A 25,012-nucleotide genomic window follows, 5' to 3' on the forward strand; every position below is an offset into this window, starting at 1 on the left:
GGCGCCACCCCCCAACTTCCTGACTCAGGCTCGGGTGCGGCCCCAGAGCTTGCATCTCCCACGAGCGCCTGGAGGACGTTGATGCGGCCGGCCCATGGCCAACCCTGGGAGCGGACGCTCCGAGCCGGTCTTGTGAACCCTCGCTGCTCACTGAAATCAGTGGGCTACTGGGGCTCAGGAGGTAAGCCAGCCAATTAACCAGAGGCTTTGGAGATAAGGGCTGGGTACTGGGTTTCTGTCTGCTATGTTTTGTTTGTTTGGCCGCACTGCACGGCAATGTGGGATCTTAGTTCCCAGACCAAGGTTTGAACCCGCGTCCCCAGCACTGGAAGCGTGGAGTCTTTACCACTGGACCACCAGGAAAGTCCCTGTTTTTGTTTTTTTTTAAGCTTCCCAGGTAATGTTAATATCGTTCTAAAATCTAAACCATTAGGAAGAAGGCCTCCCGCTTTTGGGGGGCGGGGCTCATCTGGCATCCGCCCAGTACCCTCCGATCAAGGGCTCCTACATAAGCATCACCTCTTTTCTTCACCAGCAAATCTCTACCTCGAGCTTCCATACTCTCCATTGCACGTAGCCTCCGGCAGCACCCACGCCTCCTTCCCAAACCCTCTCAGGACGGTCCCTGTCCTGGCCAGGTGGCCCTGCCTTTTCCCGCACAAGAGCCGACTTCTGCACGTCCTTGTGCACAGGGAGGTGCAGCCTGCTTCTCCCTGATAACTGCGCAAGAGACACAAGCTCCAGAAAACCGTCCTAATAACTAGAGGCCCCGGAAGACTCCCCAGAAGATGGTTCTAGAGTCTTGGGCTCTGCGGTTGACCCCCGACTCCCGGTGAGCGCCCTCCTTCACCTGTCCGCTGCCCATAGCAGGCCACGCGGAGGGGTGAAAGGCCTCCGCTGCTACGCCTGCTCACCTGGCCAGATCTGTGCCACCTGGGTGATCCTCGTGCCTTAGGTGGTGATGGCCTTGGCATTGACCCCGCTGGGCATGCACCTGACGCTCTCTGTTCTTCCAGCCCCCCCCCACCCCACATGCTCCTTCCAGCCCCTTCTGCCCCTCCTGCTCCAGCTTTCCCTGAGCTGTCCCCCTCTTCTTGCCCCCTATGTTAGCTTGGGCTTTTCCCCCCTGCATCTTGGCCTCTGCCCCCTCTTCCAGACGACAGATTTATGCAGGCACAGGTAGCAGCAACAACTGTTCAAATTTCATAAACAGCAGAGGAGTGAGTGGTGTAATCCCTAAGGCAGCTTTAGGGCTCTGCCTTCCGGGAACTTATTTTTACTCTAGTCAGAAGTCAAAACTGCAAAGCCACGAAGATGATTGTTTTCTTTTCAAAAACGCTCTATGGGCTTCCCTGGTGGCGCAGTGGTTGAGAGTCCGCCTGCCGATGCAGGGGACGCGGGTTCGTGCCCCGGTCCAGGAAGATCCCACATGCCGCGGAGCGGCTGGGCCCGTGAGCCATGGCCGCTGAGCCTGCACGTCCGGAGCCTGTGCTCCGCAGCGGGAGAGGCCACAACAGTGAGAGGCCCACGTACCACAAAAAAAACGATCTATGTATTGTTAAAGCAGAGTTACCACTTGACCCAGCAGTTCCATACTCCAGAGAAATGCAAAACATATGTCCACATAAAAACTAGCACACGAATGTTCACAGCAGCATTATTCCCAATCGCTAAATGGCAGAGACAAGCCAAACGTCCCTCAGCTGATGGATGGATAAACGAGATGTGGCGTGTGCAGGTACATTAATATTTTTCAGCCGTAACTCGGGACTGAGTATGAATACCTGCTTCAGCATGGATAAACTTTGAAGGCATTATGCTAAGTGAAAAAAGCTAATCACAAAAGACCACAGATTGTGTGATTCCGTTGATGTGAATGTCCCTAATAGGCAAACCTGTAGAGACAGAAGGTTTAGCAGTTGCCTAGGACTGGAGGGTTTGGGGGGAGGGGATTTGGAGGGTAATGGCTAAAGGGCAGGGGGTTTCCTATTTGGGTGATGAAAATATTTTAAAATTGTGGTGATGGCTGTACAAGTCTATGAATATAGTAAAAACCGTTGGACTGTACACTTCAAGTGGGTGAATTATATGGTGTGTGAATTCTAACTCAAAAAGTTACTTTTAAAAGGACCCCGATATCTCGAATACATACAGTTTGGCATTTAAATCCCAGAACTGGGTGTCATCCGTGACCCAAGGATTGCTAGGAAGGCAGCCCGACATGATGGCGTCGTTGGACGAAAACTGCTCACTGTACTTGACGATCCTGAAAAGCAAACGGAAAGCGATTCCCTAGAAGTTCAACACCCCAGAGACCAAATCAACAGTCAGGTTGATCGACCAGCCTGCCCTCCTTCAACTTGATGGATTTAGTTACATACTTGTTACTGTCTTCTTAGAAAAACGCTCTAACAGCCCTCGGGATCGGCAGGTGTTAAACAAGATCTGTCCTATTCTAGTTGTGAAATGAAACCTCACCAAGACCTGTCCTATTCTAGTTGTAAAGTGAAACGTCGTCTCCCAAACCAGTTCTTTGTGACTCCTCTGTACGTATTTCATTAAAATACAGCCTCTTTACATTGGATCATGAGTTTTCAAAATGCAAAGCTGACTCTTTGCACGTGTTCAAACAGGTGTCTTGGCACCATCTTGGAAGCACAAGGTCGCCACGGACTCGGTGAGATTCTGTTGTGCCACCCTGGGGTCCACCCTTGGTCAAATAATGCCTGCATTTGGGAACTCAGACCCAGTATTCACAGCAGTGGTCTCACTGAGACAAACGTGGGCAAGAGCTAATTCCTCCTGGTCGGGTTAGACATTCTGAGTCAACACGTGTCCTGGTATCTGGCAGTTTGGAAAAAACCTGGCATGCCTTCACCCTATAGGTGGGGATTGCATCCGTAGTATACACGTAAGGCACCTGCCGCGAAGTCTGCCCACAGCCATGAGAGTTTGATAGAGCAGGACCATGCCCGAGAGATACACCAGAGCTCTCGGTTTACAGTTCCGTGCGGAACTCAAGCCCCTGGGCTCCATTTCCCCCATGACCTTCTTATTCTTATCAGACCTTTACAGTGGAGCAGCTGAAGGGAAGGGGAAAACATGCATCCACAGGTCCAAACACTATAATGATGTCAAAATTATGGTAATGAGGCTCTGAGACAAACAAAAATTGGAAAGTGGGCCTACAAAGTCTCCAGTGTAGCCTCTGAACCGCCTCTAATGGACTTTCTGTTTGGTTTCATGAAACTGGGTTTCTGGAACATCAGAGCAGATGGGTCTGGCTTTATCACAGAACAATAAGCATCATTAGAATCCAAAGTGAGCGCCCACTGAGTACCCGCGTGCAGACCCATCTGACTCAGCAGCCGCAGACGGAAGTCACTGCAAAAGGTGGGTGAGGTCAGGGCACGTATTTTCGGGCAGGTGGTAGTTTTGCAAACTACGGGCTTGGGAGGATGTCAAAAGATACTCGGAGATTTTGACAAGAGCCTAACCCTAACCGCACTGGAAGAAAGGCACTGGACAAAACACAGTATCTCCCACCCCGATCGGTACCTGTGGGCAGAATAAATGACTAGTCATGTCGTGTGTCCCCAGAGATCATCCAAGTCCATTTTCAAGTGTGCAGAAAAATTGCAGAGCTAGAAAGGTGTGCCTCCAAGGGATTCCACATTTTGAAAGGGTAATTGCTTACATTTGGGGGGCACTAAACCTTTTCATGTCTTCCAAACAATGCCCTCTGGGAGACTGGATCCAAGTAGCCTGAACGTTCAAGAATCCAACATAAATTTCCAGTTTCTCCCAACGGGATTTTAACTCAAACATTAACAACGGATACTTATCAGTACATTGAACACAGAATCCAGCCGGTGAACTTCTGACTCTTCCCACTTTCCCATCCACACAGACAGGCTGGTCTAGGGCCTCAGCCAACCCTGATCTTGCCTGGCCCGAGACCTGAAGACTAGCACTGAGCGAAGAACCAGGAACTAAACCCCCAAGAGACTGCTTTTGTCCCCGTGAGTCCTTCAGGTTCTTACGTCAACCTATGACTCGTCAAGTTCGCCTTGAAGCAGTCCCCCTCCTAACTATTGTGCAAACCCCACCAAGACCAGCAAAGCAGGGACGTACCCGCCAAGGGACACGGAAGACTTCACCGTGGACCTCAGTAAGGCCTGTCGGTAATACATGATCTGGAAGAGAAACAGTTGTTAGATGTCCAACTGCCCCACGGGGGTGTCGCCAATGCCGACACGTACGTATGGCTCCAGACCAGAAGCCATGTCCCCATCAAAGCACCCCATTCCGTTCCCTCAAGCCGGCCACCCCGGGACCAGCAGGGCTCAGGTCTGCAGCAGACGGGTGGCCCCCAACTCCAAATGAGGAGCCTCCTTCACTCATCTCATCGTGTGTTAGTCTCGGAAAAGGCACCAACTGGGAAAAAAAAAAGTTCTAAGGTGCGTTAAAGTGAGACATGGGATAGACACAGAAGCTTAGCTTTTCCCCCAAATGCCTCTGACTCACAGAAGCAGATCTAACTAACCTCACGGCCAACCCTTCCCAGGGCTCTCTGTCTTGCACCCCGGATACAAGATTTGCCAACACAGGTCGCTTGTCACCCTGGACAGATGCTGAGCGGCCCTGTCACTGTAGCAGCAGGGACCAGGGTGGAGGCATCCGCTCCACGCCCCCCAGTTCTGTGCCGTCGGAGGGCATCTCGCACCCTGACCCTCAGCGTCAGCCCCAGCCAGATCTTACATGAGATGCTTTGGCTTCTGTGCCATCCGTTAATTGGGAAACAGCTGTTTGAACGTTACACATGGTTTTCATTTCATCACTGAGTGCAGAGCATGAAGCCAAAGTACATATGATTTGTAAGAGGATTAAAAATCAGATTCCCTTGAAACTGGGAGACTAATTACCTCTTTTCTGACAGAAACCACTGTTTGTTTCTGTAAAAGAAAGAAGCAAAAACCATTAAACAGATGTCATGAAATCATTACAGTCCAATTACCCATTTGAAAAACAAAAACCCTTCCCCAAGAGAAAACTGCCCGTCTCTTTTGACTTAAAGGATAGAATTTCCCCATCACCAGCCCTTCCACCCTATTCTACACAACTTCTAGAGAATAAGACCGGCTAAGAGGTGTGCTGAGGGAAGGGGATGCTTTACCACTGTAACTTCATCCTACTCTCCTAAAAGCCAAGATGAGTTCAAGACAGAGCTCGGGATCGCTCCCAACCCGGCGTAGCGCCTACAGAACGTCTGAAATGGAACGGGGGGCGGGGGGGAGAAACTAGCGACTTGACCAATACCATATGTTGCGGGGGGAAAGCCACGCTGTCAAAAACAAAGCACACAATTAAAAGACTCAAGAGAAGCCTCCGCTGCAAGCTGAGTCCAAGAGCTGAGCTGTGACATGGAAGAGCTCACACCGGGCCCTGTCCTCTCTGAAGCCGCTGAAGCAAGTTTGCGTCCCCTCTCTGGACTTTTCGAGTCATAGTCGAGGAAGGATGGCTCCAAGAGGGGCGCCATGTTTAGAGTCTTGGAAGCTCCTGGAAACCATTCAGACCCGTCTCCTACTAAACTCTCCTACCATCTGACATGCTTCCCTGGTACCACTTGTCTGCCCCATGCAAATCTTGGAGGCTGGGCACGGTGGGTGATGCCAATTCAGTCTTCCTAGGTCTGGTCCAGGGGCTGCCTGGAGCTGACTCTTACACTTCAAGCTGAACATCTAATGGCTGGCTGCTAAAACCCGTGCTGCTGAGTGCAGCCAGGTTTGTGCTTGAAATAGAGTCAGAAGTCCAAGGAGGACATGATCTCCCTTAGCCAGTTAGTAAAGTAAGTACTGGCCCGGAGCCCATTAACGAGGAATGAAGGAAGGTCTGATCTGGGACGTCATGCGCAAGTCTCTCCTTTCTAATCCACGCTGGGTTTCATTTTGCATCATTAGATTGTTTTTATGGGCTTGCTTTTCGCAGGAAATCCTTCTTCCTGGGTGGGGTAGGGAGAGTTAACTCAGAAAGGTAATGCTCAGGTAGGCCTCTCTAATCTGCCACCCCTTCCCAAACTTCCTTCTTCATAGCACTGATCACAAGTATAATTAGATATTTGTTTGTGTGACTCTTTGTTTAATCTATGTATCACCCATTAAGCACCATTAAGAGCAGGAAGACCATGTTTATCCTCCTGAGCATAATGTATGGCACAGAGTAGATGCTCATTAAATGTCACACAAATGATGACTGCAGTGTGCTTGGAGGCCTAGAAAAATGGAGATGTATTTTAAGGTTAACAGAATATTTTTCCACTTAAAAAATTGAGAGCCCTCCCCAAATATTTTGGCAATCACACTGATTATCTGTTCCAATTCTCTAACAGCCCTAACATAGGGCTGTTTTAGAAGACACATGTTTCAGGTAGAAAAGAACCCTGGGGTCAGAGTAGGGGAGCTGGACTTTTGTGTAACAATAACCACCAAGCAATAGTACAAAGCAATTTACACCTCTCTGAGCCCTTACAGAGTTTGAGGGAGAAAGGTTTTATTTTTCGGATTTTCAGCTGAGGAAACCAAGGCCCTGAGATCTCCTGGTCAGTAACCGGCTGAGGCAGGATTCAAACCCAGATCTGCCCTTTGCAAAGCCAAGGAGTGATCCAGGAAAGACAGAAAATGATCTGCTCTCTTCACCAATGCCTTCCTCCTTGCCCTGAAGCTGAGGATACCGCCGAAGGAAATGTCTTCTCTGTCCGGCCATTTAGTTTAAAATTAAAACAAAACAGAGTGCCAGGGCCCCAATCACAAGAGGAAGCACACACACAGAAGACACTCTGTAAGTAACACTGGTGATGGTAAAACACACTCCCAGCTAGAAGGGAAATAAGATCTGGGGACCTAAAGCACAGCACGGCGACTACAATTAACGATACTTGTGAGTTGGTCAGAAAGTAGAGCTTAACCGTTATCACCACAAAAATCGCAGTTACGTCAGGGGGTGGAGGTGTTACCTCACCTTATTGGCGGTAACCATCCTGCAATATCTACATGCATCCAGTCACACACTGTACACCTGAAACCTACATGTGTTTTGTGCCAATGATACTTCCGTGAAGCTGGAGTCCGGAAACACGAGCGCTGGTATAAAGACGGCGACTGTACTATAAAGCAGGTACCACCGTAAACACCCTCCTTTGAAGCGCCCAGGCCCCAGGATGAGCCATCCTGTGGGCCACTGGCCTCTGGCCTCGGGGACCCTGCGTGGACGAACACAGACAAGACAGGCAGACTCTCGGCCTGTCCGATGGTCTCTGGGCTCCCCGGGGAGCTGTCCTTGCAAACCGGTCACCAGCACCCCCATTTCTAGTCTACTCAGTGTGGTCTGACTTTGGTTTAATACCTTTATTTCTGGGGTCATTATCTCAGGCTTCAGGGTTTTAAAATCTTTATATTTTAATTCCCTTCTGGACTTTGCTGTCCTTTTAGGGCTCTGCGTCGAAGGTGTGGTTTGCTGTGGGTTTTCCTGAGTCCCCAAATTACCAGCTATCTCCTGGGAATCAGACTGCAGTGGATTTGATTGAGTCTAAGAGTTTGCCCACCTCCACCCTGGATTGTCCGTGTGGATTTCAGCATTTCTAAAAACAGCCATCCAGGGACTTCCCTGGTAGTGCGGTGGTTAAGACTCCGCACTCCCAATGAAGGGGGCCTGGGTTCGATCCCTGGTCAGGGAACTAGATCCCACATGCATGCCTCAACTAAGAGTTCGCATGCTACAACTAAGGAGCCCGCGAGCCATGACTAAGGAGCCCACCTGCCACAACTAAAGACCCAATGCAACCAAATAAATACTAAAAAAAAAAAAAAAAAGCTGTACATAGGATCTGCCTCCTGTGGATTGACATATAGGGTATCTCTGTGCTTTTAGGAGTGCACGTGTATCCGGGAAGTGAGGGAGAGGGTTCCGGACTTTTCTGAAAGACGGAGAGAGAATTTGATGGGGTGGGAGTTGTTATAAGAAAGAGTATCGACTTTGGGGTCAGAGAGGTCAAAATCCCTGTTCTGTCACTAATCGGTGACCTGACTTTGGATGACATATTTGGCATCTCAAAGCCTCTGTTTTCTCATTCGTAAAAGGGAAGAGAAAAGGGGGGATCAAATGACAGAATCCTTAAGTGACTGGCATAAGGCGGGGACTCAACGTACCCTGGCTACTGATCAGGGTTCAGATACTGCTGCTGAGAAGATTCAGGGTATGGCATTAGCCCCAATTACGAGATAAAATACAGGATGCCCAGGCAATACTGGGGACATATTCACGCCAACAAAAGTTACTCGCTGCTTATGTGAAATTTAAATTTAACTGGGCATCCTGTATCTTACTTGCTAAACCTCACAACCTACTTTCAATACGATTATCACCTAGCCAAAGGCCATAAGAAACATTAACGTGCAGTTATTAAAAGATACACGGGCTTCCCTGGTGGCGCAGTGCTTGGGAGTCCGCCTGCCGATGCAGGGGACGCGGGTTCGTGCCCCGGTTCGGGAAGATCCCACATGCCGCGGAGGGGCTGGGCCCGTGAGCCATGGCCGCTGAGCCTGCGCGTCCGGAGCCTGTGCTCCGCAACGGGAGAGGTCACAGCAGTGGGAGGTCCACGTACCGCAAAAAAAAAAAAAAAATACACACACACACACACACATTGGTCGCGCCGTGGAAGGACGCACAACCCTGGCTTTCTCGGCAGCTGGTCCACCTGGGATGAACTCACTTCTTTATCCTTCATCCCAGTGACAGGTGTCGCTACAGCAGGAACACTCGCCTAAGGGACTGTCCAATACTCCGCAGTCTTGGGGTGCTGACTTCGGACTTTTCACTCGCAGAGCTGCCCACATAGGGACGCATCCAGATCTTGTTTACACAGCTCTGCAGCCAGCTTGCCGGCCCTGAAACCCAGATGCAGCCTGCAGACGACTGTCACAGGGCAGGAGGGCTCAAGGCCGTGCCCTGGAAGACCCTGGGGTGACAGTGGACAGTGGCGCGGGAGCCCCAGACAGGGCTGGGCAGGGACCCTGGGGTCAGGCAGCCAGGCGGGAATCTGTGCAAACAGGGCTGAGAGCCCAGCAAGCCATGGAGTGAAACCCAAGGCGGGGAGAACCACAGGGAACCGGGGAACACAGGCCTGGAGAGCAGAGAATGGGTCAAAGGCCAGAAACCAGGAAATCCGGGAACGGAGGCCGTTAACGCAAAGCAGACACAGGAAAGAGATGGGGGCAGCCGGCTGGCCAAGGAGCCGAGAATCCAAGGCTGTGAGCCTCCGAACGAGGTCTGTCCTGCCATGTCCTTCCCGGTCAGGCTGGGGCGGGGGGGTGACCACACAGCTTCCAGGGCCCAAGGCAAGATGAAAGCGCCCGGCCCCGGTCCGAAAAAGTAGTAAGAATTCTAAGACAGCAGAACATCAAGGCAGGTGCGGGGCTGCTGAGCGTGGAGCTGGGGGCCTGAGCACAGGCCGTCTGCTCCTGAAAGGGGCCCTGGGTGCAGGACCGAAGGGTGTGGTCGGGGAGCAGAGGTGGTACCCGGAGGACCTAAATGTCCCCGGGGCTGGCCCAGCCTGGGCAAACGGCTCAATCTGTCTGTTTCCGTTTTGTCCTCTGAAAAAGGGAACTTATATAAGCCTCACTTCCCAAGCTGCTGGAAGAAGGTAATAAAATCCAGCAAAGCTTCTAGAAGCTGCGTGACGGACATCAGGGCCCGTCAGCAGGACACGGAGTGGGCTCAGGGGCCCGTCCGCTGGGGCGCAAACCCCAGCCTCACCGTCTCCGAGACGTGTGACTCGGGTACGTTGCCTGGTCCCTCGGCCTGTCTCAACTGTGGAGCAGAGATGCTAAAGCTTCTACCTCGTGAGCTGCCGAACCTGCACAGAGCCCCGACCAGGGGTGAAGCGGCCGGCCCCGTGGCCGGCACACAGGGAGCTGTGGGCAAGCCTCAGCCCTGCCCCTGCCACCACCGGTCACGCAGGAGCCCCAGGAAGACAGCCGTGTGTCCCCAGCTGGGGGAATACATGGCGGGAGGGGTTATTGCTCACGGAGGGCTCCAGGCGGGGGCTCTGCAGAGCACAGTACTTAATACTGGACGCACCAGGCAGGGGTGTGGACACTGGTGTGTGCCTGCCTCCCCCCACCCCCAGCCAGGGCAGCAGGATGAGAAGAGACAAGGACAAGAAGGAAACTGGCGAGGGACAGTCCCCCAAGCAGGGTCGAGGGCCTCCAGACCCCATAAACGCTCTCTGGCAGCAGGGAGACAGTTGTAATGACAGTGAAAGCTGCAGTGTACACGTCGGATCCCGTTCTAGACACTTCACATAAATGACCTCGCTGAGGCCCCTGAGGAAGGAACTACTCTTATTCCCATTTTATAGATGAGGAAACTGAGACCTTGAGCTCAAGAGCTTGTCCAAGGTCACAGCTCCAGGGGGTGGCGGAGCTGTAGTCACTCTGGTGTCAGAGCTCCCTCGAGCACACGGCACTGGCCCTCGTCACAAAACGACCCTGGTGACCCTGTCGGGGTCGGGGAGGGAGGGCCGGCCCCGGGCACTGCTGCCCACAGCAGGCTGGGGCCCGGCCACCACTCAGCCCCTCCCTGCAGGGCCAAATCCTCTGATAACGGGAAGGTGGCCCCCCACCTCCAGGCATCAGGACTGAGAGAGGACACGCTCCCTGTGTGTCACCCTGACTCTGGCTGGCTCCTCCCAGGGCTGGGTGCCCCAGTGGCCAGTGGCCATCAGCTTGAGGAAGTGGGTCACCCAGGGTCGTGGACACCTGCCAACCCCACAGCCTCCTTCCTGTGCTCGATGGTGTTTGTGGCTCTTGGATCATTTTCCCCTGTTTAAGGAAAAAGAGATCTTTTCACGAATTTACGAATTCTCGGAAATGGGTCATCTCTTCAAAGCGGCACCGAGATCTTCTCTGAACGAGGCAGCATCCGACGCCTCTGCACCCCCAAGGCCTCCTGGACACAAGCCCCGTCCTCTGGACCCTCTCCTCTCAGGCCAGATAAACAGGGGACACTGGGTCCCACTGTGGGGAGGGTCACACAGGTAAAGCCCAGCCCCTAACAGCTGGCTGTGACCCGCGCTGGCCGAGGGGAGGACGGAGGGGCCCCGTGCGCACGAGGATTACGGTTCTTTGTTCTTCTTAATGCACCAGGGCAGCCAGAGTGCAGACAGGAGAGAGAGAGCTGGTGGGAGAGAGACACAGAAGGCAGAGAGTAAACAGCAGTGACAGCGCCCCGGACACACAGTGCCGCGGCCGCAGCCTCACCCCCCGCCCCTGCGCAGACTCCGGGCTGAGAGCATCTCGGCCCCGAGCCTGCCCGCCAGGGAGCCTGGATACACTTCCTCAGCGGCGGGGCCTGGCGCCCTCCTGCGAAGGCACCCCAGATAGTGCCCGAGAGGAAGCAGCTCACTCAGCATCTGCGCTGTCCTGCCAGGGCTGAAGCTAGAGATCCCGCCCCATGCACACATGCGCGCACACACGTGCACAGGCGCACACACAGACACATGCATACAACGCACAGACACACACAGACGCGCACACGACACATGCACACACGTACACAGACGCATACACATACATACATACACACACAGACGTGCACACACAGACACACATACACAGAGACACACAGACATACACACACAGACGCGCACAGACACATACACACATACACACACGTACACAGACACATAAATACACACAGACACACACACACAGACACACACAGACACATACATACACACACACACACACACACACACATACAAATACGTACACAGACACATACATATACACACATACGCACGCAGACACACAGACACATACAGAGACACAGACACACACATATACACACAGATACACATACACACACAGACACACACACACACACACACACAGCAGCGCCTGGTCCGAGCGAGCGATGGGCCTTCCCCCTCCCCCCTCCCCCCCGCCACACCACAGAGGTTTCCACAGCTGCCTGATTCCTAATAACTGCAAATCTCCCAGCCGGGTTCAGTATTTTCCTTGATGACTCTGTTTCCTTGGTAACCGAGCCTGACAAGGCCCTGGCAATGATCTGTTATCTGACGAGAGGAACGTAGGAAAGGCCGCTGAAGGCTGACAGTGCCAAGCGTGCATCAAAGGAAGGGTGACTCTGAATTACGGATGAGGGTCCCAGCAACGGCCCCGGGGGATGCCCTCTGGGGACGCGACGTCCCCTCCAGGGGGACTCCAGCCGAAGCCTCCAGCCCACACACTGGGGGGGGTCCCCAAAGCCATCCTGAGTTCCAGGTCCCGGTGGGCAGCACACACGAGTCAGAGCCTCCGGGCCAGCTTTGGCCTGCGCCCTCCTCTTGCCCCTCGACGTCCTTCCTCCTCCTTTCCGGGCTCACCCCCCCGGCTCCCGCCCAGGGCTTCAGGCACTGGCTCACGGATGACACACTAGGCTAACAAGGCCCCTGACCCCTTGCTGCCCAAAGACAACGGTAGACAGAAAGCAAGGAAACCACCTACCGCCAGTTTACGTGGGCTTAGGCTAGTTTACTGGCATCTGTGGTTCTCAGCCCCGCCGGGGGGCACCGGACAAAGTCTGGAGACAGTTTTGATAGTTGGGACTGAGGGGCAGGCAGGGAAAGGCTCGGAGCTACTGGCTTCCAGGGGGTTCAGGCCAGAGATGCTGCTGAACACTCCACAATGCACAGGACAGCCCCCAGAGCACGGTCTGGCCCCGAGTAACAGTGCTATGGTCGGGAAACCCTAACCGGGATGCCCACTCTTTCAGCAGCTTCTGCACCAGCTTTCTTTAAATAAAAACCCATCTTAGGAAATCTGCCATCCATCATCAATGGTGGCCTACTGGGGGGAAAGGGTCCTTTCAAAATAAAAAGCACAGGAGAATCTTTGCAAAGATCCCACCCAATGAGATGCAAAAGGAAGTGGGACAGTCCAGGTCCTGTCACGCGGATTAAGGTTTAAACCCAAAGTTGATTCAAGGGTTGTGAGCCTGGGGCCTATAGACTTCGGGGCGGGGGAGGGGGGACTGGCAGAAATTGTGTTTGAAATGCCTGTCTGCACAACCCTGGGTGAAATGGGTTCATAACTTTCATCGGGTTTTCAAAGGGGGAAGTGACTCAGAAAAGTCTGAAAGCCAGCCATCTAGATCCCATTGGCTCTGACCTGCACACTGCCGACTCCAGTCTCTCTTGACCAGAACCCCTGCCATGGCCTCCCTGCTCTGACACCACACAGCCCATAGGCCTCCCCTCTCTGGCAGTCTCAAAGGGGAGGTACCAGTGCCCCACAGACACAAACAGACAACAGACATGTGGACACCCTCCCAGCCTGAGACCCTGACCTAGGCCCCGCCCAGCGTACGCAGCAGAGACCTACCTGTTTTACCTGAACTTCACTTGGATCGGTCACTCGGTCCAGGCCATAGTCCAGCACGTCGTTCATTCCCGGCTGAGTGGGGAAACAAAAAGAAAAACGACATAAGAACCGCTGCTGGGAGAGTCTCCGGTTTCTGATTAACTCTGGACCTTGGTCAAGCCGCCGATCGTGAGGCCAAGCTGAGGGGCGTGGCCCAGCCTGTGGGGAGCTACAGGGGTGTGCACGATTCTCCAGGTGAGCTGGTGAGTTTCATGGGGCTGTTCCACCACCACAGCATCCCCAGAACCTAAAACAGAGGGATGGAGAGAGGGATGGAGGGAGGGAGGATGGATGGATGGAGGGAGGGTGGGTAGGTGATGGATGGATGGATGGATGGAGGGAGGGAGGGAGGGAGGGTGGGTAGGTGGATGGATGGATGGAGGGATGGATGGGTGGGTAGGTGGACGGATGGATGGATGGATAAGTGATGGATGGATGGAGGGAGGGTGGGTAGGTGGACGGATGGATGGATGGATAAGTGATGGATGGATGGATGGATGGAGGGAGGGAGGGAGGGTGGGTAGGTGGACGGATGGATAGATGGATAAGTGATGGATGGATGGATGGATGGAGGGAGGAAGGGTGGGTAGGTGGACGGATGGATAGATGGGTAAGTGATGGATGGATGGATGGAGGGTGGGTAGGTGGACGGATGGATAGATGGATAAGTGATGGATGGATGGAGGGTGGGTAGGTGGACGGATGGATGGATGGAGGGAGGGAGGGAGGGAGGGTGGGTAGGTGGACGGATGGATGGATGGATAAGTGATGGATGGATGGATGGATGGATGGATGGATGGGTGGATGAGGGGTGGGTAGGTGATGGATGGATGGATGGAGGGAGGGAGGGAGGAAGAGTGGGTAGGTGGACGGATGGATGGACGGATAAGTGATGGATGGATGGATGGATGGATGGGTGGATGGATGGATGGATGGAGGGTGGGTAGGTGGACGGATGGATGGATGGATAAGTGATGGATGGATGGATGGATGGAGAGTGGGTAGGTGATGGATGGATGGATGGATGGATGGAGGGAGGGAGGGTGGGTAGGTGGATGGATGGATGGATGGATGGATGGATAAGTGATGGATGGATAGATGGGTGGATGAGGGGTGGGTAGGTGGATGGATGGATGGAGGGTGGGTGCACAGATGGATAAACAACCTGCAAACTCAATCAGAGTTCACTGGGATTGGCACGTGGGACTCCCGACTCCCTTCTCGCTCTACAGTTCATTGTGTTGGAGAGTCTAGGCTTCCGTCAGGCACCCAGAGGTTCCAATCCCGGTTCTGCCACTTCCCAGCTGTGAGGAAGATCTTGGAAACTATTCTCCTCTCTGCCCTTCCCACCCTGGGAACTGCAGACGATCCCTCCTGCCTGTCGGGTCCCTCCTGCCTGGAGTACGAAGCTGTCAGCAGGGCGTCACCGTTACCAAGCAACGGCTGTGTGCATCGTAAGGGCGCGTGTGTGAACACCTGGCCCAAAGCTGGCCTCAGTGTGCCTGTCTCCATCCGGCCTCCCCAGCCAGCCCCGCTCGGTCTCTCAGCCTCTCGAGGCCAGCGATTCGGGTCTTCCACCTCCTCTGTTTGGTGCGGACACCCGTCTGGTACAAAGAAATCCCCCCAGGGTGACGGAAGACAGACATCACACACACACACTCACATACTCCCACACTCCTCACATGTACACACTCACTCTCACACTCAAGGACTCGCTCACGTGCACACACCCCCTCCCACTCACAGCTCACATCATCACTCTTTCGCACTCTCACAGGTATGCACTCACACCCGAACGCAGCCACATGTGCTCACATCTGCAGCTCACACACATATGTACCGGCACAGCCACACGCACACACACACACGCACACACACACGCTGCCCCCCTTGGGGCCCCTGCCCCCCAGCAGGCCCTCCAGCCTCAGGGGCTTCCGTGCAGTCGTCTGCTCGTGTCTTGGACCCCTTCTCCAACTCTTGGCTCTGAACTTGATCCACACTCTGATGTGAATTCAGCTGCTCCACGGTGCACCTGTGTAACCGGCGCAGGACCCTGAGCTGGAGCCGCCCGCGGGCCTTGTCCTGCGGCCGGTCCCCGCCGGCCCTCCCCACCCCTCAGCTGCTCCCATCGAGCTGCGGTCCCACCCCGGGGCCCTGCCTTCAGAACTCTCCACAGGGCTGCCTTTCTCCTGCTGCTGTTTGGGGAGACTCCCAGGCTGCATTTGCTCACGCACTCATTCATTCATTCACTCCTTCCCTTATACACTCATTCATTCACTCACGCACTCATTCATTCATTCACTCATTCCCTTATCCACTCATTCATTCACTCATGTACTCACTCATTCATCATTCACTCATTCATTCATGCATGCATTCATTCACCCACTCACTCACTCATTCACTCACGCACTCATTCATTCATCCACTCATTCACCAGGTAGCATGGGGGTCTCTGTTTTCCACAACAGTCACCAGAGCCACCACTGACACAGTTTCTGGGATGCAAGAGGCAGCTGGAACGCAGATACCGCAGAGCTGACCGTTGGCGCACAGGACACAAGGGCCACGGTGGCCTGGCGGTGGGCTGTCAGCAGACAGGGAGCCGCGCAGCCGCGTGCAGCCCGGGCCAAGTGCAGGAAGCCCCGCCTGCCCAGAGACGACAAGCCCACCACCACCCCCTCCAGCTGGAGGAAGTGTGAACGCCAAGGCGTGGTGCCCGAGAACATCCCCGACGCAAAAGCCGAAGAGACAATCTGCTAACGGCTCCTTAACTCAGGTTAGGAAAGGACCCTCGTACCCCCAAGGGCTGCCCACGAGGAGGGGACAGTCCCAGAGCCGGCATCCGGAGAGGGCCGGGGTGGGCGCTGGTGCCACGTCCCGGTGACACGTGGCTGCACCGCATCCCTCCCGTCCCTTGTCTTGTTCTCTCCTCTTCTCACCATTACTCTCTCCCCTGACGTACAGTTTGGACCTTTTTGGTGCACGGCACAGAAAACAAAGAATGAATAAAACACCAGATAGTTTTAAAAACAAAACAAAACAGGGGACAGAGAGAGAGATGAGGTTGATACAGGGAGACACAGAATTCGAGGGAAGGGTTGGAGGAGCCTGATCTTGGCGTGAACGTTACTTCCGCGGACAGCTGGCCCCAGACCCCTGGTCTGAAGCAGGACCCCGGCCCTCACAGCTGTCCCCGCACCCGTGCAGGGTACATTCACCTGTGTGTTCCAGTCTCAGCCCCTCCACCAGACTGTGAGCTCCCTGAGGGCCACGTCTGTCTCGGCTCCCAGTGGAAAGACCCCCATTGCCTCCTAGGCCCCTGGCACAGGGTGGAAATTCACAAAACAGATGTTTGGGGCTTCTTTTCTTAATCTGGATCAGAGTCGATGGACTCTCCCATCCTGTTTTAATGGTAAAACGTTGTATGTCAGACCCCTTTCCTAGGTTCATAAATGGCCTTTGAAAATATTATTTTCACAGTGTCACAGTGTTCAGTCACGGAGCTGTAACTTAATTTACTTTGCCCCTCTCTGGACATTCAGTCCACCCTCAGCAGGAAGTGGAGGACAGACATCCTCTCGGGTGAGTGTCTGCACTTGTGGTTGAAACAAAGGCCGTTTAGCTCAACGCTCAGACCAGCAACCGCCTGACTTAGAGCGCACGTGCCACAGGCCGCCTCTGTCCCCGGACCACATCCTCCTTGTACCCATGGTCCACGTGTCAGCGGCCTGTATCCTGGGGAGACACGGATGCCACAGATGGCACAGCAACAATGCACGGGGGGCCCCGAGATGACTTTTCTAAAGGAACCGTTTCTCCTTCTGTCCGTTTACACAATGAACCTTCGTTTGCTTCGTGCCCAGATCTGCACCCTGTTCCGCTGGGGAAAAGTGTGAGAGGAACATGGCTCTCCAGTGTCAGCAGTTTGCACTTGGAGCTGCCTGAGCTGAGAGAGGGGCCCATCCGTGGGCGCACCTTCCGTGGCAGCAGCATGTCAGACAGAGGTGTGTTCATGTCCCAGCGCTGCCCAGGCCGCTGCGGCTTCCTGAGCCTCGATGTCCCCACCTGAACGACGGGGCAATGACACCCCTATGTCACAGCATTTCCGTCAGGTCCCTGGGATCAGCCAGGCTCAGGGCTTAACCCAGGCGCGTGGCAGGTGCTCAGCGGCCTTCGGCTGTTACATCACGCCCGGTGCCCGGCTCCCCGGCTGGTGCAGACTCAGGGCCCCGGGAAGGTTTCGCGGATCCAGGGCCAGACAAATGAACAGGGGATGAATGTGCTCGGTAAGTACGGCAGCTGGCTACAGTCACCCCACCCAGCCAAATGCTTTGTCTGCCCGGCTGGCTCCTTCCCACCCAGCTGACAGTGTGTCTGGGGCCCCTGGAGACGGTCTGACGGCCCCCAAGCGCCTGGGCTGCTGCGTTGTCAGTCAGATTGCTCAGTTTCCAGCTGAGACAGACTTCAAACCGGATGCTCTTCAAACGGGACGCATCCGTCATCCTGACGCCCTTGGGCCACCGAGAGGCTGAAGGCTTTAGAAAGTCAGGGAGAGAAGGAGCGAGGGCCACCCGGCCCGGCCCCCACTCCTGGTCCGGTTTTGGGCGAGGGGATCGGCAGTGAGGGGGCCGGGGCGGGGAGAGAGGTTTTGTGTCCGGGGAGCTTCATGTCTGCTCCAAGCACAGCAGGCTTCCTTCTGCACGTGGCCCCCCCGGTGCCGCCAGTGAGGGACAGGCACCTCTGAACCCGGCACCATGTGCGTGAGAGTGGCAGCAACCACGTGATGCTCTAGTGACCAAGGAGGTGACAAAAGGCCTTAAATGCACAACATCACGTGACATTGTCACCGGAGGCAAAGGAGCATGGAGACCAGGAGGGAAGGCTCTGCAGTCTGTGGGTCCAGGCGGCCCGGTGCTCGCTCACTGGCCGTCACTGGCAAGTCAGCAGCAGCCCTGGGCCTCTGCTTCCTCATCAGCAAAACGGGACTAATTACGTAGCGTCTCAGGTAGGGCCGCAGAGATGGAACGAGAAAGCGCGTGCAGAACGATGCTTGGCGCACAGCCCGGGGCACCGCAAGTTCTCCACTCAGGTCTGCGGTGACGGTGACCGTGACAACGCAGGTGATGGAGGTGGAGGAAGTGGGGACCGTGCGGGAGGTGGTGGTAGAAGCCACTGTCAGGGACACACTGTTGAACGTCTGTGCTTCTGTATCACACAGGGAAGAGCCACTCGGCCACCTGCCCGGTGTCGGGGCCGAGAGCTGCCCCGGGAGGCCTGGGAACAACGCGGATAATCTGCTTCTCGTCGTGTCCCTGTAGACCTCCTGGCTGCAGGGACAGAGGGGAGGAGAGGGTCCCAGGGCAGCTCGCGTGCACAGACTCTGTCGCCTGGCAAGGGATGCAGGCACACGGGCGTCCCACAGCACGGAGTCTCCACACGTGATACAGAGGCCGTTTTCCACCCTACAAGGAGCAGGACCGCCTCGGTCACGGGTGCCACGGGGCACCAGCGCCTCTTACCACCTGAGAGCCTTATCCACCATTCGCCATTCTCCTCACCAAGGGTCCCCCCCGGCTTCAGGATGTGATGACAATATGGGCTGAGCACGGCCTGCCTCCCTCGCACACAAAGATCTCACTCCTGCTACCCGCGGGACGGCGGGTGTGGGCTCTGACCTCCAGGACCCTGTGCTCGGCCAAGCAGCCTTCCGCTCAGGCCCCCGGGGACCTGCGTCGGGCGTCGGCCACGTGGTCTAACTGGAGGAGGTGCCCTGAAACCAAGCAAAAGCAAACACGCCTCAACCCCAGGGCCTTAACCTCGGCGACAAGGCATCGCAACCAACGTCCTCGCAGCTGGAACACCTTACGGGCTGCCTGTCTTGGATGCAGAAAGAAAAGTAGCAAAACGGCCCAAGTCTGATGGGCTCCAAGTTCAAAACTCCAGAAGCTTTGGCCCCGTGAGGGACGCAGTCCGCTCTCCGGTTCTGAGAACTTGGTTCCCGGTCAGGCAAGAAAACTAAAGGGGGAAGACGAGGAACGTGTGTTCCGAATGCTCCACTTCGCAGAATTCCTTCCGCTTCTCCCACCTCCAGTGCCCGGCAGGCAGCGCACGGGTCTGACGCGGGAGGGAACCGAGGCGGCAGAGGCGCCCGCGGTGGGTGGCGGTTACAGCCTGCTTCTCCGCGCTGGGGACGCGGCTTCCCTCCCAAGTAAGGAGCCGCTACAAGTCGCATCTCGTACGTCCAGCTTGTGCCTCTAGGCCACCTAACGTCCCGAAGCCAGAGACGCCACGTGTTCTAAGCCCTGAGGCCGAGCACACGTTTATCCCCGCCCCCATCTCTGCCGGGGACCGGATCCGGAGAGGAAAAGGACAGCAGCAAGAGACGCACGGCTTCCGGTTCCCTACACGTGTCCTACCTTTTCCTTCTTACACTCCTCTTCTAAGGCATCGAGTCCTAGCCCTCACACGAGGCAGACTCATTCAGGTCCCTCCGCTACGGAAATGCACTCAGTCCTAACAGCAACGGATGGGCCACGGGCGGACTCCATCCAGACGGTGAATTTCCTCTTGCAGCCAGAGGCCCATGGATGTTACTCCACAGCGAGCAACAGCTCCTGCAGATTCAATTCTAGCTCCAGGCAGAGATGAGCCACAAAAGGGGGATGGGGAGCAAGGTTGGGAGTGGTCGGGCGCAGGAAGAGACGGGTGAAACCAGGGGGGAGGTGGCACTCACGGGGCATCGGTGCACCAGCCAGTACGCCTTCTCCTGGCGATCCAGCGCGTACCTGTCCGCTTTATTCCTTTCCTTTCCAGCCCTGAAAAGCCAAAACCCACGTTAAAGGCCAGTAAGGTTTTGCATCTGTTGCTCACGGATGGACGCCCTTCCTGCTGAGCCCCATTCCGGACCACTCTCCCAATCTGCCCAAGTAATCTGTGCTTTTGCCATAATGAGAATAATGAAAATAGCGAACATTAATATTATCCTTATGTGCTAAGTACCCTACAACATACTTTTATACGTATTAACTCGAACCCTCCCAGTGAGCAATTCTCAATTTGCAGTTCAGGGGCTGAAGCAAAGAGAGGTTGAATGTCCCACTGAGGGTCGTGCTGTCACCAGGGGGCAGAGGTGGGACCCGAACCAGGGATCTGGTCCCCGAGTCCAGCTCCCCCCGAGAGCACCAGCGTGTGATGCGATCGTGCCACCATGACCAGCCTGAGGATCAGACCGTCTCCCCCAGCGTCTCCACTGGAGTGAGCGTGGATGACATTCTCGGCCCACCTGGCTTCCGGATGTTTCCCTGCTCTGATAAACAACATAATCAACACCGGAGTCAGGAGGCAACGGCAATGCCAGAGCCTGGGATGGGGAAAACGCGGGCCCTGGGGAGTTCTGGTTTCTCTCTAGCCGTCAGTGCCACTCTGTCACTTCAAAGAGTTCGCAGCAAGTCAGGGTTTCTCTGAGCCCAGCTGATTTCTGTGAAAGGCTATTCATGCTCCCTCTCATCTCTCAGTCTCCCTCTTTCCCATCACAGGTAGGAAATGACAGGGGTGAGGGCGTGTTCATTATCATACCCCATCCAGCGCCATTGCCACGGTGACGTGCACTCCGCTAGGCGATGCTTGTTTGCCCAGGCAACGCAGGATGACGCACACGCCCTCCTCGAGACAGAGTCGGCGGATTTACGTGCCAGCTCATGTATTGTGAGTAACATAACATCCAGAGAGCCAGGTGGGTGGAGAGTGCTCTTCCAGGGGGGTGTTTGCCAACGTCCTCTGGAAATTAACTATAAACACTGTCACTCCAACTTCCCCCTTGCCAACTGAAATGGATTTTCTACCGGGTTAACTACCCCGTGTCCTCAGGAAGGTGGGCTGCAGATGGCCTGAGGCACTGTGGACTTTCCATAATGCTGGACCACCTTGGCAATAGAGTTGATCGCTAATTTACTGCAATGCCCTTTCTGGCTTTGCTCTTGTGTGACAGAGGTTATTGGAGGAGAGTGGTGATGAACGGCGTTCAAGAGAACCAGTAAACAAAGAATTATCTTAGTTTGTCATGTTGTGATCTTTATAGCAACAGTATCCCTTAGTCGATGACACTTTGACTCAATCATGTATTTACTGATCTCCACTATGTTCCAAACACTGGGAGAATTCGGGCGAACCAAATAGACTGTAATGGACTGAACGTTTGCATCCCCCCAAAACTCACACGTTGAAGCCCTAACTCCCAGTGCAACAGTATCTGGAGATGGGGCCTTTAAGAAGGAATTAGGGTTTAGAAGTAATTAGATGAGGTCATGAGAGTGGGGCCCTTATGACAGGATTAGCGCCCTGGTAATAGGAGATAACAGAAGAGTCTCTCTGTCCATCTCTCTCCCCCATGTGAGAGCACAACAAAAAGGCAGCTGTCTGCAAGCTGAGACGAGAGCCCTCATCAGAAACCAAACCCTGCCACAACCTTGATCTTGAACTTCCCCCGCTCCAGACCTCTGAGAAAATAAATGTCTGTTGTTTAAGACACCCAGTCTACGATGCTCTGATACGGCAGCCTGAGCAGACTGACACACAGACATATTTCCTGCCCTTCCTTGAGTACCTTTAGGTCTAAACATTCCACAAATAGCCAAGAAGTAAATATAAAATTACAAATTGTGTCGTGAGCTGTGAGGACACATTCAGTGCACTAGAGTGCAGAATCAGGGATGGCCAGTGTGGTACTTTTTAAATAGTATGTCTACAGTCCTGTGACCCTCCTTCCACTGCCAGGTGGGTCTATGTCTTCCCCCACTGAGACCAGGTGGGGTTTGTGGCTGTGTTGACCAACTGAGTATATCACAAATGACACCGTGTGATTTCTGAGGTTGGGCCATCGAAGGTGGGGCAGCTGCCACCCTCCTCAGTGAAGTATTTGCCCTTGGGGCTTCCAACCACCTGTAGGCAGTGTTATATGCCTGGTGCTGTGAGGAAGCCCAGGGCAGACCTTCCAGCCCTCTGGCTGCAAGCACTTGAGAGGCTCTGATCCACAACTGCCCAGCCCAGCCGTCCCAAACTCCAGACCCACAGAACCCTTGAGAGATAATAAAGTACTGTTGCCACTCTGAGCCATGGAGTTTCAGGATGATTGTGTGCAGAATAACAGCTAATCAGAAAAGCTTATTTGACTGGGATTGATATACACACACTTCCGTATATAAACTAGATAACTAATAAAGCCCTACTGTACAGCACAGGGAACTCTGCTCAGTACTCCGTAATGACCTAGATGGGAAAAGAACCTTAAAAAGATTGTATATATGCCTATGTCTAACTGATTCACTTTGCTATACACCTGAAACTAGCAAAACATTGTAAACCAACTATACCCCAATAAAAATTAAACAAGAAAAAAGAAATAAAAGCTTCTTTGAGCACATGACATTTGAACTGAGGGTTCTCTCTCGAAAGGGTGGGACTGGATCCTGTTTGTGTTTCAAAACTGGGGGCATATGGGAGCAGAGGATGCTGCCGTGGCCCAGCTGACAGTGACGTTGGCTCCAGGGTGATGGAAGTAGACAGAAGTGGACAGGTGTGGCAGAAGGGATTCTGCCAGCAGTACCAGCGGGACTGGATGACTGAACACAGGACACGGGTCGGGGAGAGGTGAATGGGGGTTCGTTGTACTGATATGCGTAATGCTGAAGGGAGAGAAGGCTTGGGGAGCGAGGGGAAAACATTCAAGTATGGACAAAGTTAGGCTGAGGTGTGATGTCAACGTGAGATGTTGAGTTTATAGCTGAGATGCTGAGTCTGGGATTCACGAGAGAGGTCTGTGCGCAGAGACTCAGGGGAACGAAACGGGTGCCCGCCAGCAGGCTGGAGGACTAGGGAGGAGCTGATGTGGCAGCTCAAGTCCAAGCCCGTCTAGAGGCAGAATTGCTTCTTCCTCTGGGAACCTCAGTCTCGTAACGCTTTCAACTGTTTGGATGAGGCCCACCCACATTGGGGGGAGTCATCCGCTCTACTTAAAGTCTATTGATTCAATACTAATCTTACCTAAAAAACACCTTCACAGTGACATCTGAGATGGGTACTGGACCAACTCTCTAGGCACTGTGGCCCAGCCAAGCGGACACACAAAATTAGCCATCACAGATCCTAAACCTGAAATCTGAGGCAGCCTTTGAGGGAAGCAACAGAATCAGTGGGGAAAAGCCAGCACCTCAGCAGGAGAGTGGCTTTCAGGAAGTGCTCAGCCCAAGGCGTCTAGAAGCGAATGGCCAAGGGGCTGCCCCATGATGTGGGCAGCTCAGAGCTCTACCCAGGCTGAGGCCAAGGCCTGAGTGGTGGGGCTTGCGGGGGCCACTGGGGGTACCTCTGTGCTGCAAGGCAGCTCGGGGGTCCACAGTCCTCTGGGTCATGGGCTCATCCTGCTTGGAGCAGAGAGGCAGAGGAAGATGGAGAGGGGTCAGGGGTGGGGCGGGGGCACATCCCAGTCAACTCTGTGTCCCTGGGGCCCGGCCCAGTGCTGGAACCCAGTAGGCACTAAAAACCGCCCACTGAGTGGAAGTAGCACTAGGCCAGGCTGGACCACGACCCCACCAAGTGACCTTGGCCAAGTATTCTGACCCCTCTAAGCCTCCGTTTCCCCAGCTGCAGATGTGAGAGGCGACAAGAATTACTGCTCCCGGCATTTCCTCTCCCCAGCGTGGGATGAGACAGTGCACGGAACCCACCCAGTGGAGCCTCACACACAAGTGCACGTGACAAAGGTTAGCAAACTGCCCCCTCCCCCCCGCCGCTCCCCCCGCCGCTCTGTCTGAAAAACACCCAGGCAGAGGCACGTTCACGGTGAAAGGGCAGAGCCAGCTCTCCCCATAACGCGCCTCCGCGTGAATTCAGGCCTGAGAACAAATTCCCCCCGCCCCCCCACCGTGAGCAATAAAGCCATCCTGCCTTCCGGATTCCTGTCTGCCCAGACGGCAGTCCTGCGTAACGGTGCTCACCGCTTGGTATGGTTAATTTTATGGGCCCAGGGGTGCCCAGGTGATAGGTCAGCATTATTCTGGGGGTGTCTGTGAGGATGTCCTCGGATGAGGGTGCTTTCAGTTGAAGACCTGAATAGAACAGAAAGGTTGATCCTCCTGCAAATAAGGGGACGTGCCCTCTGCCTGGTGGCCTCGAGCTGGGACATTGGTCTCTTCCTGCCCTCAGGCTCCAGCTGAAACATCAGCTCTCCTGGGGGTCCAGCTGGCCGACTGCAGGTACTGGGACGGCTCAGCCTCCATAACTGTGTGACCTAATTCCTTGTAACAAATCTCAATCTCTCTACTCTCTCTCCCCCCTCCTTCCCCTCCCCCACCTCTTCTCTAGCTAGATCAATACACAGAGATTCTGTTTCTCTGGAGAACCTTGACTCACCCACCACTACACTTCTTCCAGGGCTGCTTCAGGAGGACGGGGTCTCCACCATCCAGCCCATGTGCCAGCCGCTCTAGACCTCCTGGGGTCTGGACCTGCCAGGGTGAGTGAGGCCGGGCCGGCTGGAC

At 54.6% G+C, this 25,012-nt stretch overlaps 1 protein-coding gene across 3 annotated transcripts in view; it reads right to left on the bottom strand.

Moving 5' to 3' along the window:
* Nucleotides 1-25,012, bottom strand: part of RGS9 (regulator of G protein signaling 9) — a 90,352-nt gene that overhangs the window by 21,073 nt on the left and 44,267 nt on the right. For all 3 annotated transcript variants that reach the window (XM_060290381.1, XM_060290382.1, XM_060290383.1), the window contains 5 exons: nt 20,215-20,296; nt 13,449-13,511; nt 4,926-4,955; nt 4,135-4,196; nt 2,153-2,266 (listed from right to left, as the gene is read on the bottom strand). In XM_060290381.1, the coding sequence (XP_060146364.1) occupies nt 2,153-2,266; nt 4,135-4,196; nt 4,926-4,955; nt 13,449-13,511; nt 20,215-20,296 (351 nt within the window). The remainder of the gene's footprint in view (nt 1-2,152; nt 2,267-4,134; nt 4,197-4,925; nt 4,956-13,448; nt 13,512-20,214; nt 20,297-25,012) is intronic.

This window comes from Globicephala melas, chromosome 20 (genome assembly GCF_963455315.2).
Source record: "Globicephala melas chromosome 20, mGloMel1.2, whole genome shotgun sequence".
Taxonomy (NCBI): Eukaryota; Metazoa; Chordata; class Mammalia; order Artiodactyla; family Delphinidae; genus Globicephala; species Globicephala melas.